Here is a 16,621-nt window from a genome sequence, read left to right on the forward strand (position 1 = left end):
TTCTTGTCGTAATGTGATCAGTCTGTGTGTTGTTTTAACATTGAAATATCTTGTCATCACATAAAAATATCTTTATATTACAATGATATTTTCAATTTAATTATCATGATACTGATCTGTTTTTCTATTTCTGGCGTGGCAGCAATTCCTTATGTGCTTACAACAAAAAATGTGTTAGGAGCTCAATTCACGAAAAGCAAAAACAAAAAAAACAACAAAAAAAAAGAGTACAGAATTAAACCTACAGTTGTGGCAGACTGACTGACTGTATGTGAACTTTGAATGTCAGTTTTCTGTTTATATTCCATGTTTTCACATGTGAACAAAACATAACAGCCCCAAACGCAAGAAAAACAAACGTATGACTGGTTGACATCTTTTTTTTTAATTAAATCTCATCAGCATCTTTGGTTTTCTAAATACTTGCAACAATCATGACAACAGATGTCAAACTTTATTGTTCTTCTGGAATAAGCTAAATTTAGCAAATATTCCCTCTATGTCCAATGCTAAGTGCATGTCCTTTTTCTAGCTTACAGTCCACTGAGGTGCACATGTCAAATTATACAAAAACTTCAGGTTTCTCATATTTTACATCAACAAAAAACAGGGGTAGGAGAGGGAAACTGCTGATCCGTTAGACAAACTGTACAAGAACACAAAATCAAATATGTGTGGTTAAAAAAAAAAAAAACACAATTCAGATGACATCAATTTATAGTTAAACATCAAAAGAATGTGGACCTAAATGGGAATGTAAAGGGGAATACTGTAACATGTAAAATATTGAATGGGCTGAAGTAGATAACAGGAACATAACATTTCCTTGGCTTGAAAATCAGATTCAAATTAAGAATGAAAAATCAATGCAACAGGGAGAACAATGAAAAAAAAAATCACAAAATGCACAATTTAAATTTAACAAAAACAGTTTAAAAAACAATAATTACAAAAACGTTTAACAAACAAACAAACATATTCCTTGTCTGTATTAATTATTTCTTATAATGTGAGATGGGAAGTAAAACAGGAGCTGATATGTTTTGTACATTTCATACGAGCCGTTGCTATGATTTGGCTCCTGAGGAGAACTCATGTCTTTGGGTTCACTGCGTACACACAGTCCCCTGTTCATACTGTGACAGAAGTGTATGTATGTACAGCATTTGGCAGGGTGTTTGTATGTGTTGCGTACTGTTGATAGGGATAAACAGAGTGCCACACAGAGGTTACCGGGTTCTGCGGCGGACACATATGTTTGGCCTGCGTGTGGCCACAAAGCCGTGTTTGCAGAAGCACTTGTATGAGCCAGCAGTGTTCACACAGCGAGCGTTCTTGCATGGACTGACACGAACTCCTGGTTCTGCACACTCATCAATGTCTGAAAGACATAAACAAAGGGACTTATCAGATCTCTCACCAGTGTTAAATGCAAAGCTCCTACACATTATTAGTCTGTGCAATACCGTTATTGGTTACTGAATTTTTGGTACCCCTTTACAATAAGACTACCCTTATTAATGATTTATACATTTATAATAAGGTTATTCATTAGGTGGTAAACACTTTATAAATCATTAACAAGCTGTTACAACACATAAGATAAAAAGGACACACACAGCCCACATTTATCTGTACTGTTCAGCCTATTGCTTAATAAGGTTACTTTGTCTTCTCCATCAGCAGCATTTATACCTCTCAGTGTCATCATATATTTCTTAATAAGTTAATAGCGGCACTAACTGTAACTGAAATTCCCCCCAAGCATTCCTGAGATATCAGAAATTCCATCAGATTGTTCTTGAGATATCATGTTCACAAGAATGGGACGGACAGAAAGACGTGCCTACATATGGACAACCTGAAAACATAATGTCCTCCTACAGCTGTAGCTGGCACGGAGGCATAAAAATCACTTGCAGACTTCTCATGCTCTCTGTACCTGCAAAGCTATTTCTTTCTAATTGGTGAAATTCTCAATTAATCTTCTAAATAAATCTCTCAGCAGTGCTAAATACAAATCTCCTACACACACATATTAATCAGCACAATACCTCTGTTGGTTATTGTAAATTCTTTTAAATTTAGTAAGCAATTCATTTAAAAAGGCAAGTACAAACCTATGCAGCGGGTGCGAGAGTGGTCCAGCCTAAAGCCTGCATTACATTCACACATGGTGCCCAGGTACGACCGGACACAGCGGCCATTTGCACAGCTGCATTCATCCGAATCCTCCTCTGAACTGTCACCTTTGACAGACAAACAGGCAGCAAAGGAGAGAAAATGTGGGACAGAAAGAGATTAGACAATAAGAGGCTGTTGGGGGCAAATAGACGAGTGTGTCTGACATAGGACTGTATATGTTTTTACCTGGGTTGTAGTTGGCGAAAGCTGCCAGGAAATCCTGCTCCCCATCAGACTCAGTCTCCAGATGCATCTCGCACAGGCGACTGAACATTTCTGAACACAAAGAATAAAATGTCTTTTTAGATCAAAAGGAAGTGAAAGTCAAAATTTTGAGTCCACGTGGTTCTTCAGTTTGCTCACCTGAGTTTCTGGGCGGGCAGGTGTTGCACTCAGGCCCCCAGCCACGACCGTAGTGACAGCAGCACTCTGAGTAGGTCACAACCATGCCGTTCCTGGGCTCGCTGCAGATCAAGCCCTCGTCAACCTGCAGGAAGCACACGTCCTTGTGGGCTGCAGTGCGATCTGGTTAAAAAGGAGGATAAAAAAGACAACAATTAAAGGTAAAATGTAAGAATTTAGGTACTATCAGATTTACAAGGGTCTTTACATTTCCATTGCAGTAGATAGTTTAAGTACAGGAGGCCACATCCAAGACTAATATCAGTATTATGCAAGCCAGTGGAAGATGTCCACACACAAAAATTATGCTGTGTGTAAATCTGTATTTATAATAATGAATTCACATTGTTTGTGACACCCACAATCTACTTATACACAGATGACGGATGTTGGTCACATGTTGGAATATCTCATTAAATCAGAGTGAAGTAGTAAGTGAGTGCACAAAATATACCCTAACGTTTATTCTTTGTATACACTTATTTTGGCTGGGAGTAACAGAGATCAGGAGTCTGTCCATGCATGTATCAGCAAGTGAGCAGAAATTAGTCCACCCCATAATATAGTGGGTATCTATACTGTATAGTGTATAGAAGCCATCACACTTTTTCAGCTTTCTATGTCATACAGTATATTCCCTCAGTAAATAATGATACAGCAAATAAAAGAGCCTAAAAATGTTCATAAAAAAATAAAGTCTGACAAAACTATTTTACTGTTTGCACAAAATGGAAAACTGGTTATGGAACATGGAAGGAAATACGTTTCCATAGATTAAATTATGTATTTTACACTTTCAATTATAATCTACAGACAAATATTAATGTCTAGTACATGTGGCAATCTGATAACAATTATCAGAAGTGACAGAATGATCAACTATAATTCCTGCAGCATCTCTGTTTCCAGTGTGAAATAAATTGCTGTAATGACACAATTACCAATCTTTAATGTGCTGTGTTTGCAGTGTTGTTCATTTGACATAAATGAATAATGGTGGCTGCATGCCTTGCACTGATGAAGAAGAGGGTCAGTATATAATTGTGTAGAGAGAGTAAACTTTTAAAACAGTCCTGTAGCTGAAGTTACAGACATTAAAAGAGGCAGCTGTCTCTTTCCAGAAATCATGACCCAGTTACTCAAGATAATCCACAGACTTTGTTGTTAGCAGTTTCATGTAGGAACTATTTACTTTCTACCAAACCACACCTGTCAACCATATCACTCCACAGATGGAAGCGTGTATTCACTCATAGACGAGAGGTTACAGTTCCGCTGAGGAAACCATTCCCAAATCCTGCGTCACAAGCATGAGATTCTTGTGCATGAGGAGATGAACGCTTCCTTCTGCATGGTGATAACAGTTGGTAGATGGTAAAAAGAAATGATTTCCTTAATGAAGCTGCCCACAACAACTGGTTTTGAGATTTTTTTTGGCACTTTGAGCACCGCAAGCAGCATGCCATCTAGGTCCATTATATTCAAGAGAAGACAGACAACTCTTGGTAACATACACCAAAACTCTAGATGGATAAATTGCACTTAGGTCAGAGAAAAAATATTAATATAGAAGGTTTAAAGGAGAAGTTCACTCAAAAATCAAAACTATATGACATTCATGACGTAGTAAAAACAGCAGTCCATTGGCATCAAAAGCATTTAAATACTGTGAATTACATATCTTACATGCATAATTATCACTAGTGAGCTCAGCCCATCCTCGGCTAACTGAGCAGTTTTCAAAGGCTGAGTGTGTCTTTTCTCTACCAGAACAAATCAATTTGATGATTTACAATAACACAGACAAAAGAGATGGAAATTGTTTTGGGGGAATAAAAGACATGCAGAGAAGTTGTAATAAAAGTAATAAAAGTAATCACTTTCTCTCACACTGAACATACTCTGATATTGCTTTGTGTACATAAATGCGTATATTCGATGTGTATTTTTAATAACTACACAAATTGGTATTTCTCCAAGAATAGGGACTGTGAGTGGGTAAGAGGGAAAATGGTATTACATCAAGCCACTGCAGGCGAGATGGGAGGAATTACAAGGAGCAACATGAGTGGCAAATGTAAGCCAAAACTCATTTGGATCGTCATGCTCAGGTGAGCTGACGCTGATTTTACCCACCGTCATAGACGCACTGTTTCAGCGCTGCACTGAAGGTGAGGGGAGGGTCGCAAAAACAGTGAAAGGAGCCGGGCGTGTTCTCACACCTCCCATTCTTACAGTACGAGGGGTCCTGGCACTCATTCACATCTGCAAAGGCACCACAGACACTGGTTACAGTATGAACATCTGCTTGGGGCCAGCTCTTAGTCTGTAGGTGGTGGACACAATAATTAAAAAAAAAAAAAAAAAACTTGTGCTACATAATGAAATTCAGTACAATAATCCTGCAATAAATACTCGATTTGTGATGTTTAATGTACAATCTTCAGTCTCTGCTGAGGCTGTGTTTAAAAAATATGTTGATTCAACTCTGTGCTAATTACTGAAGCTAGAGTGTGTGATGTTTTTGCATTTTTTAGTCTGTAACCTTCTTAATGTTCTACTTCGAGTTAGCTTTCACATGTCACAGAAAGTTGAATCTCAACAAAAGCTCGACATTTTAAGCCTAAGATGTGGCATTCATTGCAGTGATATTGTAGTGACTTGGATAACAATGTGAATTGTGTCCACCCCTTGTATGTTTGATTTCTGTTCACGTTTCTACCACAAATTTCGCATGCAAGGTTCTGCTTATGACAAAATGAGTTTTGGTCATGCATAATGCTGCAGTTCGTTTCTAGTAAACATGCAACCACAATGCCGTATCTGCAAAAAGGCTGCAGATTAGCAACACTTAAACCTATGTGTCAAAATGTTTGCAGGTAGTTTGCAGAGAAAATGATACTGCCATTTAGGCCAGTGTGTACTGTGATGTGGGCGCAGCAGGAATTCTATTTTTTTTTTTTTATCTCTACTTGTTTCTGCTTTTGATTGACGTTTAAATAAAATCAAATATGGTGTCACTTGACTGAAACCTAAAGAATGATGGTCTTGTAAGCATGTTTATAATAGAAATAGAGAGTCCAAACTCTTCTAGTTCAACTGTTCTATCTAAATCTAAGCCATATTAACATTCATTCAGTCCCAAGAACTGAATTTGAGACAATTAATTGATTAGACCAAAGAATAACTGTGGGTTCAATCAGTTTTTCAGTTAAAAAAAAACCTTTGATAAACATGACTCCTGGTCTCAGCAGAACGGAGGTACATACTGTATAACTCCATGATATGTATACAGTTTTTTTTTGTTTGTTTGTTTGTTTGTTTCATCTGGTTGGTTTTAATGGGTATCTTTTGTATTTTTCAACCCGGTCCCTGTTTTCTCAGGTTTTTGTGCCTAGGTGACTAAAGGGGACAATCATTTTTGATCCAAATTGAGTGAAACTGAGCCTGTGCAAAGTCTCAGTACATCCAATTAAAACTGATTTAGCCACTGACAGGCTCAGATTTGTATTACAGGTGTCTGGCAACAATATAGAATGGACTGCTAGAGATACAACTGCTTGACATGGAGGACCCTCTGAAGTGCAGCCACACTGTGGGGAAATCATATTTGGCTGCTTGTATCCACACTTGGGTCACTACCTAAATCATGTGACCATAGGTGAGGCTCAAAATTAAGATTAATCAACATATTTTACTTATGTCTTTAACATCACAGCCAGCTACAATGTCTGCACTATTACAGCCAAAGTCCTTCCACAGAGGTCAGTGTCAAGATCATGAATACAATGACCATGATACCTGAACTACTCCAGTCTGGACTGTTGCCCACCATCACCTGGGCTGAGTAATGCTCTCTTTTGTGGTAGGGAACCACAGTTTCAAACTTGATTTTTGTCCGATCTGTGCCACACTCGGCTGTTAACTGCAACAGTAAATATCAATGGCCACGTAGTAAAAGGACACCATCATCTGCAAATAGCAGCATTTGAACCTCACTGTCACCAAAGCTTTCTGGGCCTTGGCTCAGGTGTGTCTTTAAATATGACAAACAGAAGTGCTGGAGCCTAGAGTCCAACGTGAACATGTTTGATCTAATGGCAAGAATGCAAACACATCTTCCATCCTAAGCGTAAAGGGAACAAGACTTCACCATATTTGGAGACCACACTTTCTGCCAAATACAGTACCTCTGACAACCTGGTCATAGGATGGCCATCTGAGATTCGTTCTTTATAAACACTCGACAGTCATTACTCACTAAATTATACTCTGCAAGTACAGCTGCTGCAGCCTTCTTTTCTTGAAACAGAGAGAAATTGATTTGCATGTCCCTAACCTGTGGCCATGTTATCAACAAACAGATTCAGTGATGGGGTCCACCTGGTTGGTCTTGTATTTGATGCAACTCAGTATCAAGTGATGATCAGTTCAGATCCTCTTCATCAATACAACCAGATCACTGGCTTCAGATTTCGTGAAGCAACTAAAACATCAACTTCTTTTTGCCAGAGTGGTGTTTAGTCAGCATATATTCACAATATTTTTTTTTAATAAGGACAACCACTCACTTGAGTTATATTAGTTTATGGCGTGTATAGCCAGTCTGTGTGGGGATATAAGTGGAATATTTTAACACCACTATTTTATTTCTGCACTTTTATATGTTTATCAGAGCTAAAGGAGTTGCATAAACAAACGTCCTGAAATAGTCTACAATCTAAAAGTCTAAAAGATATTGATTTCTTTTAGATAGGTCTTTTTTAGGTGGCTAAAATATATTTTGTTGCTGCTGACCCTGTCCACAGCAGTCTTGCTTAGCTTCCTACAACGGTCCTCCTGGTCCTTCTCCTAACTGGGCATGTGTTGACCGCCACTGACTGTAGAGAAAACGCTGACTATCAACAACTACTTCATACAACCCCACTTCAAAAACTTTAAACTATCCCTTTATGGTTACAAAGGCCTACAAAGCTTGTTATCTATTCTTGCCTCTCTTTAGTAGAATAACCCTACAAAAATGCTCTAGAGTCCTTCAATTTCTTGTTCAACCTGGCACAGAAATATGTTTTGTCTCATATTCTGCCTCCCACAAGTGCAGACAGCCAACACTATGATGTCTTTGTTTTTTTTTTTTTCCAGAATAAACTGCTGTTGCAAACCAGTGACTTGTTCCTTTTCATAACCCTCCACCTGCAGAGTGTCTGCACTCACCGGCCTGCTCCTCAGGAGTCACACAGCTGTTACGGTCGGTGGCCAGCGTCCAGGGCGGAGAGCAGATGCAGTAGTACGACCCTGGAGTGTCCACACAGTGGCCATTCTTACAGTTGGATGGGTCCTCGCACTCATTCACATCTGTAGAACATAAAGGTTTAATCAAGCTTAAGATAAGTCCTCTAGTAGCTAAAGAAATGCAGTATTAGATACTATTTTTACCCACCTGCTATTGTTGCCATCACACACTTTTTCTTGTTGGAGCCTGGAGTCCAGGGTCGGTTACAGTTGCAGTAGTAGGACCCTTCGGTGTTGACGCACTGACCATTAGTACACAGAGACTCATCATGGCATTCATTCACATCTGAAAGAGAAGATGAAACCATAAAGAACAACATTAATCTGTTACCAAGGATCAACAAAACTGCTCTGCCTTTGTAACCTGACAGGAGACGGCAAACTCTCTAGAGGAAACTGAATGAAATAATCAGTGAAGCTGCACTGCTGTGGCTGGCGTGTGAAAGCACACGCAGCATCGCTCTTCCTCAGGAGATACACAGTATTTCCTATCCACAATCCATCTGCTATTAGAATGTTTTTTTCCCCATCTGACCCATGGATTAACTGCAGTGTCCACAGTTGTAACTATGGTCTGTGTGTCATGAGTGTGTATCCTGGCACTTACCAATGCACTCAAGAAGATTGCTGTCATAGTAGAAGCCCTGTTGACAGTAGCACTCGTAGCCCGGCAATGTATTCTCACAGCGACCCTTCTTGCAGATTTCATCAGCAAACAAAGAGCACTCGTCGATATCTGCAGACAAGGAAGGAAAAATATCTTCACAGTAACAGTGATGTTTGATGTTATGAGGACAGTTTACCAATCTAATGACTGTAAAGATTGGGGACTTATTTGGACAAGGATGCAAACAAAGGTATATAATAACTCAGGTGCTATTATAATGGTTTTCATTATTATGAAACAGATTTTTTATATTAAAACAGAACTTCTGTCCAGAAGCAGGGATATTTTATTACTTTGTAGCTCTGGTGTATGTAAATAAAGTTAGTTATGCCATATGTACCATGGTAGGCGGGCAGGCTGTACATGAGTCCTTCATCGTAGTAGAGACCAAGTCCATTTGGACACAGGAAGTGGAACTCAGCTGGTTGGAGAAAAGACCAAGCAAAGTTAAATAAACATTACACATGATATACGGTAGAAACTGAATATGACATAATTTTAACCATTTGGTGGACACTTTTACCCAGATGCATTTAGCACTGGTGATCCCAACAGAAACTGAACCATCTCTGTTGGTGTTAGCACAAAGCATTTTTTTTTTAAAATAAGATATAGTACAATCATCATGCTTTCAATTCTCAAAGTATACAGTATTATCTCATTAACATTTTAAAAGGAATTGTTTGGATTATTTGAAATGAGGCTGTTTTTGGTTAAAAAAGGCTGTCTGAGGGCACGATAAATTAGTGAAAATATTATAAATATAGTGTATACTATTTTGCTGCTGACCCTGCCCACAGCAGTACATTGCTTAGCTTCCTTGGTTGTACTCCTGTTGGCTTCTTCAAACTGGTGGCCTGCCAACTGCATCTACTGTAGGTGGCTGACTACTGATAAGCACCTCATACAATCCCACTTCAATTAATCCAAACCATCATTTTGATATTAAAATGAACTACAATCATCATTATCTAAACCCTTAGTATCTTAGGAACATAACCAAAACACTGAGCTGACCAATATGATATTGTACGACCTGATTAAATGTGGGTTTACTTGCATTAATCTCTGTACTGTAAATATACCTGAATGGGTGACAGGACAGGGGTAGATCTCACAGTGATCTCCCCATCCCACTCCGATGGAGCAGCAACACTCCTGCTTGGTGACGTTGGTGGCCAGGACGCTGTCGCAGAACACAGTGTCATCAAGGTTCAGGTAGCACTCCTTCTTCTCGTCTGTCAGCACTCGAACTGCTGCAGAAACAACCACGCTGAATGTTAGCAAACAGAGGTTCTGGTGCCAAGCTGGCCTTTCTTTTCATTTTTATGTTTTAAAGCTTGTAACCTGGCTCGCAGAATATAAGGTTTGGTAAATTATGGGCAGTTATTATAATTGTGGTTGTTTTGTGTTTTATGGTTTGTGTTTTAACTGAAATGTTTTGGGCTCAGGACAGCGAGGATCAAATGTTCAGGCCTGGTTAAAGCTCTGGGATAAATGTGGGTCTCTAGTAAAGCAGAAGGAATCAGAGCAGGCTTACCCTCACAGCTGTGTTTGTCCTCTGAGAGGACATAACCATGATTGCACACACACAAATACGAGCCAGGTCTGTTCTCACATGAGCCGTAGGGCTGGCAGAGACTTCTGTCTTCAGCGCACTCGTCTATATCTGAAAGGGAAATCACACACATGCTGCTCTAAGTATTTGTTTCAATCCAAACACCTGCTGAGTTGCAAACAAACTGATTTGCTTTATTTTTTCAGAGTAAAGTATTAGGTCATTGATATATGTAGTCAGACATTTTAAATATCTGTCACCAGCATGTACACTGTTTTTTTTTAACTTAAAATCCCACAATGCAATGCCTCATCTTTGGGAGATGTGTAAATTATATAGTGATGACTTATAATAATGAGTCATAAGCATCCAAAATCATAGTTTACTATTCACTACAGAGGAACAATTGACTGTTTATTATGTTGGAAATAGTGAATGAGAAAACGAGAGTGACTTTGAACACAGTCCCAATTTTAGTAAATTTACTGCAGAACTTAGTAATGAAGACAAAAGACAAAGTATTCACAATTTTCTCAATCTGTAACAGTAACATCATCAGTTAAAGATGGTGAAAGATTAAAAATAAGGATAAATATACAGATACTATAAATAAAACAGACTTAAAGAAGATAGAGAGAGCCAATGCCAATAGATTGGCTGAGGAGTGCTACTTCACAAATGTAGGTATCAAAAAACAGGTGCTCTTTGGAGCCAGATAATATCATCATGAAACCAAAAAAAACACAAAGATAGGTTAGACTTGTACTTTGCTTTGTGATCAATAAATCACAACCAAAAGAAATACCAACATGCACTGCTTTGCAAAAATCAAAAAGGAAATGGAAATGGACTTAACACCCTCACATTTCCATTCTTAGTCTTCTTCAGGGCATGTTAAAACAAGTGGCAGCTCACAGATACAGTGAGACTGGTGTCTGCCATCAGGCAATCAGAGAGAAAAAGAAAACTGCTGCACGTGTGCTGACGAGGACCAGAAAGACAGCACACATTACACCAATTTTAAAGTCTCTACATTGGCTTCCTGTGTGCTTCAGAATTAATTTTAAGCTCGTGCTATAGGTTTATAAAGCTCTTAATGGTCTTAGTCCTACTTACTTATCAGATTTGCTTTTATCGTATGAACCCTCTAGAACCCTCGGGTCTTCAGGTAGCGGCCTTTTATTATTATTATTTTAGTCTTTACCATTACAAAGTCTTTACTTTATGAGTGTGTGTGTTTTATTGTTTTTATTGTGTGAAGCACTTTGTGTTGCACTCTTGTTTGCATGAAAAGTGCTATATAAATAAATTTGATTGATTAAATAGGTTGAAATCTTATTTAATATATAATCTATGGTTGAAGCAAGTTTTTCTATGTAATTGTTTTTCTATTTGGCTGCTTGATGCTATTTATGTATGACGGATTTTCTAACCATAACTGACTGTACCTGTCAGTTTACACCAGCCTCAATATATCTGTGAGCTGCCACTTGTTTTTTCATGCTCTGAAGAAGACTGTGAGTTGAAATGCATAGGCATTAACACAATTTCACAATGTATTGGTATCTTTTGGCTGTGACTTAATGATAACAAAGCAAAGCTTTTTTAGATTTTTGGTCTCATAAACTTAAAAATAACAGTACACTGTGGTTTAGTTTACCATCTCCTGCGTATTGGTTAATTAGTTAATGTCCAAATGATGAAAGGCATCCTGTTTTATAATAAAGGTCTGACCTTAACAATCTGAAGACACTGACCTTGACATCTCCTGCCTCCAACCAGCATGTAGCCCTTCTGGCACTCACAGTGGTACGAGCCCATACTGTTGATACAGCGACCCCGCTGACAGTTTGATGGCCTCTCACACTCATTGATATCTGCAGGGAAGGAAATACAAAAATTAATGAACTAGTGAATGCCAGACTGGAGCCATCACACGCTATTTCGACAGTCCAGTGCTGTCTGTTGAGTTCCAGGTGATAAATAATTGCGTATTGGTTTCATGTGAACACTTGAATGATTCATGCCTTCACAATGGCTGCCCTCCTGTGTGCGCTGGTATCCTGGGTAGCACTGACACTGGAAGGAGCCTTCTGTATTAATGCAGTGACCATACGCACACAGCCTGACATCCTCACACTCATCAATGTCTGTTTGGGAGAAGGAAAACACATGCAGTTTGCGGAAATTATTAAGAATTCTGCATTTCATCTTCAGCAACAAACGACCATCAAATCACTCACTCTGCATTATAAGCAACTTGAAAACATGATGTAAAAGTTTGGTAAGCATTTCTTACCACTGCAGCCTTTGCTGTCTGAAGATGGGAGGAAGCCCTCGTTGCAGAGGCAGCGGTAGGTACCAGGGAGGTTCTCACAGCGCCCGTTAGGACAGATACCAGGCTTCTGACACTCATTAATATCTGGTGAAACATGCACAGAGTTATTGTAGTTTCATGTTTTTCATGAGGTTTGGTGTTTATTTCATTTATATGTAAATATGCAAAGTGTAACTAGTGAGTATGACTGTTTTTTCTTTGGGCCTCTGCTGCTGTGTGAGAGCAGTTGAATTTCTGCTTACTGTGATTGATGTTGTCCACTTTTCAAAGAGGACAAAAATTTTCTATAGAAGCTCGGAGAGGCAAATAAGAAAAAAAACATTCTTCTTATTTTCTAGGTGAAAAAAAGTTTTGGCAGATGAAAAAAATGTTGTTTGTGTTTGTTGTTGTAATACTCATTTCAGCCACAGGAGGCTGAGGTGTACCACTGCTACCATAAATCAGTGCTTATCTGCTGTTACAGTTCTAGACAACATGATAGTAATGTTATGCAACTTGCTGACAAACAATTTACACTATTAAAATTAAAATTCACCTGGAAGAATTTTTATCATGATAATAATGCCCTCCATTTGACAGTGACCCACAAAAACACTGAGGCAGAAAGGGACAGTAGAAAATAAGTTATGTTACAATGGATAAATCTTGTTTTATGGCAGGGTTACACTCACCATAACAGGTGCCAGCTCGGGCCTCATGACCAGGCAGGCAAGGAACACACTCATAGGAGCCCGGTGTGTTCTCACACTGCTCGTTGGGACAAGTGTCAGGATTCAAACATTCATTTATGTCTGGAACAAATGAGAAGTTTCACATACGTTTGTATTCATGGACACATGCAAGCACATCATAGAGACCTGCACATAATGAGTGTTGTGTCAGTAGAAAGCCTGTACACTAATATCCATAATGTGATAATAATCAGTGTCTTTGTACCTTCACAGGCTGGATGACGGTGTGACTTGCTCCGAAAGCCGCTGTGACATTCACATTTATAAGAACCAGGCAGGTTCACACACTGTCCTCCGACACCACAGATGTCCTGTTTAGAGCACTCGTTCACATCTGTAGAAGAGAAAGGTAAGCACCAATGCAGGATCTGATAACTTCTAGAATAAAAACATTTCAACGTGGAAACCGCTTAACCTAACTTACCTACGCACTTCAGTTTCCCTTGATGCACCATGTGTTTATAACCCTGACGACAGAGGCATTTGTAACTCCCCTCTATGTTGACGCAGAGGCCTCTGCCATGACCGCACGGCTCTGACTCACACTCATTATGATCTGCACAACAGGACAGAAGAGTGAGACAAGTGCCCTGACTGGACATGATGAAAACAGTGCTGAATGTTACAGACAGACAACAGACAGTCATAAAGCTCAGAGGACACAGAGCTCTGATTTCAGGAAGTTTCTTCATCACCTACAGTACCCTCACCTCATTCCTTTAGTGTTAGTATGTGTCGTCATGCATTAGATCAGCTATCTCTTACTTACTACCAGCTCCATTCATATTCATGATAAAAACTACACAGCTGACCTTACAAATCAACTTAATTCATATTCAAATTCATTCAAATGTGCAAATCTTTAAATCAAAATTAAATTTGTGCTCCTTAAAGAGATGTCCCAGCTATTTAGTACTGCATTTCCATAAACACCATTCTTAAAATGAATAACCCAACACCAGTATCACTGATGTCAATTTGAGTGCAGCAAAAAACATGATTTGGGAAAATAAATAAAACCGAGATATCTGCTTTTGCAAATGAAACCTCCAACTGTTTCACAGGCTGAGTTGTCCTCCTCATGACAAGTAAACTGACCTCCATATGTAAATTTAATGGAGTGTCCCTTTACATTAATACAGTTGAACACTTGATTTAGAAGCTAAAAAAGCTTTAATATCATTACTATAGTTTATGTATTAATTCTGTGGACCAATAACAGCTGGCGAATGGGCTTTAACAGTCAACACACAAAAAGCATGACGTGGATCAGGTAACAATCAGAAACAGCTGTTTTCTGAGACTGAATGGAAAACATGCCTTGAATGTGTGTCAAAATTGTTGTTGTCTATCTTTTTTGATTCTGAGAACAAACTACACTGAGAGTAATCTAATCCAAAAAGCCAAAGTTACTACTTTTAATGCTGATCTTAAGGCACTACCTATGTATTACCCAGAATGGGCAGAGAGCTACTGTTTAAAATTCATGGACCGTTATGTTAACGTGAGCTTCTATCCATTCCTATCCATCTCCTGTGTTTGTTTGAAACAAATAACAGAATAACCTCCTGGAACCAGAGTGGCTTGTGTTTGCCAGGGGGACATCAGAGAGATAATAAGAAGATTTCTTGGCGTTATTCATCACCGGTCCTTCCCTGCACCTCCTCTAACCACCGCCTCTACTATTGTCTCTTACCTTCACAGATGTTCCTCTGCGGGTTGAGACGGTAACCAGGGTGACAGTGACAGATGTGGCCGTTGAGGCTGTTCTCACACTCTCCATGACCACAAATGTTCCTGCTCAGCCTGCATTCATCTGTGTCTGCTTCAAGGAGGGAACACAGATAGGACAGGCGTCATATACACGCATATATAGAAAGAGATCGTTTACGCCTGATATTAACATGGAAATCACACAATTTTGCTGAGTCAGGACAAACTTAAACTTTGCAAAATGGCTATGGCAAATTCTTAATCATTTGTGCCTTCTTGTAAATTTGGCATTAAATGCAACACATTTAGTTTTTCCTTTCTTTTTTTGGTAAAAACATTGTGCCTGTCTGTCATGGCATTGCTGTACCATTAGCTATTCTTTTCTGGAGTGCACTGACCAGCTAACATGTAGCAGTTATTTGAACACACCATATGACAAATTCTTAACTATTTGGGTCTTCTTGTACATTAAGCAAATGTTATTCATTAAGTTATTTCTTTCACTGAGAAAAAAAAATCATTGTGTCCATTTGTCCCAAACTGTGGTGATGTGCATATAGAGCAGCGAAGTGAAACACGATCACAAGTGGTTACTTGAGACATATTGTAATGCCAGGAGTAAACATACACTATGTACTCAGAGCTTTCCACAAGACACATGTTAATACAAGATGTCAGCAGGGTAATAGATACATAGATATGTGTGTATAAATACATATATTGTTGTTGTTTTATATATACATATATATTTATATATGTATATATAATATTATATATTATATATATGTATGTATATGTGTGTGTATACACACACACACACACACACACACACACACACACACACACACCCACACACACACACACACATATGTTCACAATATTCAAGATTGTAAAGTTCCTTTTATGTTTTTACATCAAAAGCCAATGTCAGGTGTCAATCAGAAGGAGAGAGAGAGGCTGCTTTTAAAAGGATTATTGGATTTCTACTTTCTAAAATCATTAATGAACACACAACAAGCATTAGATCCAGAATCCAAACAAGAAGCTGTAAAAGCAGAAAAAATGGAAGCGGTTGTTTCCAACCCTTCTAAATAAAGACCGCTTTGTGATTCTGGTCAGTGCTTATCATTGATATCTTTGGGGGAATGATTTTTCTTTTTATGGACATTTTTTTTTTATGGAAGTGTGTATCACATAACCTGCCTTTAAATACCAGCAGTAACTGTAGTTATGGCAACACTTGCTTCCATGAAACACAAAGAGTGTGAACATAGCCTCAGGGCTGGTTCATGCTTCATGGTTGAAAGCACACGACATGCAAACAAGTATCCAAAACTGTCAGTTAACTATTAAAAAAACATGCAGCTGACGACATTCAGCTCAGCGTTACACTGGACTTGGGTATCCACAGGGTTCGCCTCAGTGTTTAAATAACTCTGTTGCATGCATGCTGTCATAAATTATGTTTATTACGTGGAGAAAGTCAACATGTCATTTGTAAGGGATCAGCTCGCCACAATATCTACTCTTACAAGGGAATGTGGAGAGCTGGGTTTTCCAGTTTTGACGCGCATGAAACATGAACCAGCCTTTAAAGAAGGAAGTTTAATGCAGAATAGATGTTTGAGTCAGTTTGAGGGAACTCACGCAAGACTTTTGTCTGTGTTTCGAAGGGGTCATTGCCGGGGGTCAATCTGATGATTGTTGGAGGGGTGGGTTTAACAACTGTAGAGAGA

The 16,621-nt window shown here is 38.8% G+C and overlaps 1 protein-coding gene across 3 annotated transcripts in view; it reads right to left on the bottom strand.

Annotated features, from left to right (window-relative positions):
• Positions 1–362: 362 nt before the first annotated feature.
• The window catches only part of ltbp3 (latent transforming growth factor beta binding protein 3), a 51,424-nt gene continuing 35,165 nt past the window's right edge, over positions 363–16,621 (bottom strand). The window contains exons 11-29 of one of the 3 annotated variants that reach the window (XM_084731082.1): positions 16,533–16,610; positions 14,869–14,997; positions 13,597–13,728; positions 13,378–13,506; positions 13,113–13,232; positions 12,403–12,525; positions 12,131–12,253; positions 11,861–11,980; positions 10,086–10,214; positions 9,631–9,801; positions 8,886–8,966; positions 8,486–8,614; positions 8,027–8,164; positions 7,801–7,941; positions 4,723–4,851; positions 2,548–2,709; positions 2,371–2,460; positions 2,121–2,249; positions 363–1,381 (exon numbers count right to left, since the gene is read on the bottom strand). In XM_084731082.1, coding sequence (XP_084587208.1) covers positions 1,230–1,381; positions 2,121–2,249; positions 2,371–2,460; positions 2,548–2,709; positions 4,723–4,851; positions 7,801–7,941; positions 8,027–8,164; positions 8,486–8,614; positions 8,886–8,966; positions 9,631–9,801; positions 10,086–10,214; positions 11,861–11,980; positions 12,131–12,253; positions 12,403–12,525; positions 13,113–13,232; positions 13,378–13,506; positions 13,597–13,728; positions 14,869–14,997; positions 16,533–16,610 — 2,405 coding nt within the window. In that variant the 3' untranslated portion in view covers positions 363–1,229. The remainder of the gene's footprint in view (positions 1,382–2,120; positions 2,250–2,370; positions 2,461–2,547; positions 2,710–4,722; positions 4,852–7,800; positions 7,942–8,026; positions 8,165–8,485; positions 8,615–8,885; positions 8,967–9,630; positions 9,802–10,085; positions 10,215–11,860; positions 11,981–12,130; positions 12,254–12,402; positions 12,526–13,112; positions 13,233–13,377; positions 13,507–13,596; positions 13,729–14,868; positions 14,998–16,532; positions 16,611–16,621) is intronic. The other 2 variants (XM_084731083.1, XM_084731084.1) reach the window with 2 other exon arrangements.

Source organism: Lutjanus erythropterus, chromosome 11, assembly GCF_056507025.1.
Source record: "Lutjanus erythropterus isolate fLutEry1 chromosome 11, fLutEry1.hap2, whole genome shotgun sequence".
In the NCBI taxonomy this organism is placed as follows: Eukaryota; Metazoa; Chordata; class Actinopteri; order Lutjaniformes; family Lutjanidae; genus Lutjanus; species Lutjanus erythropterus.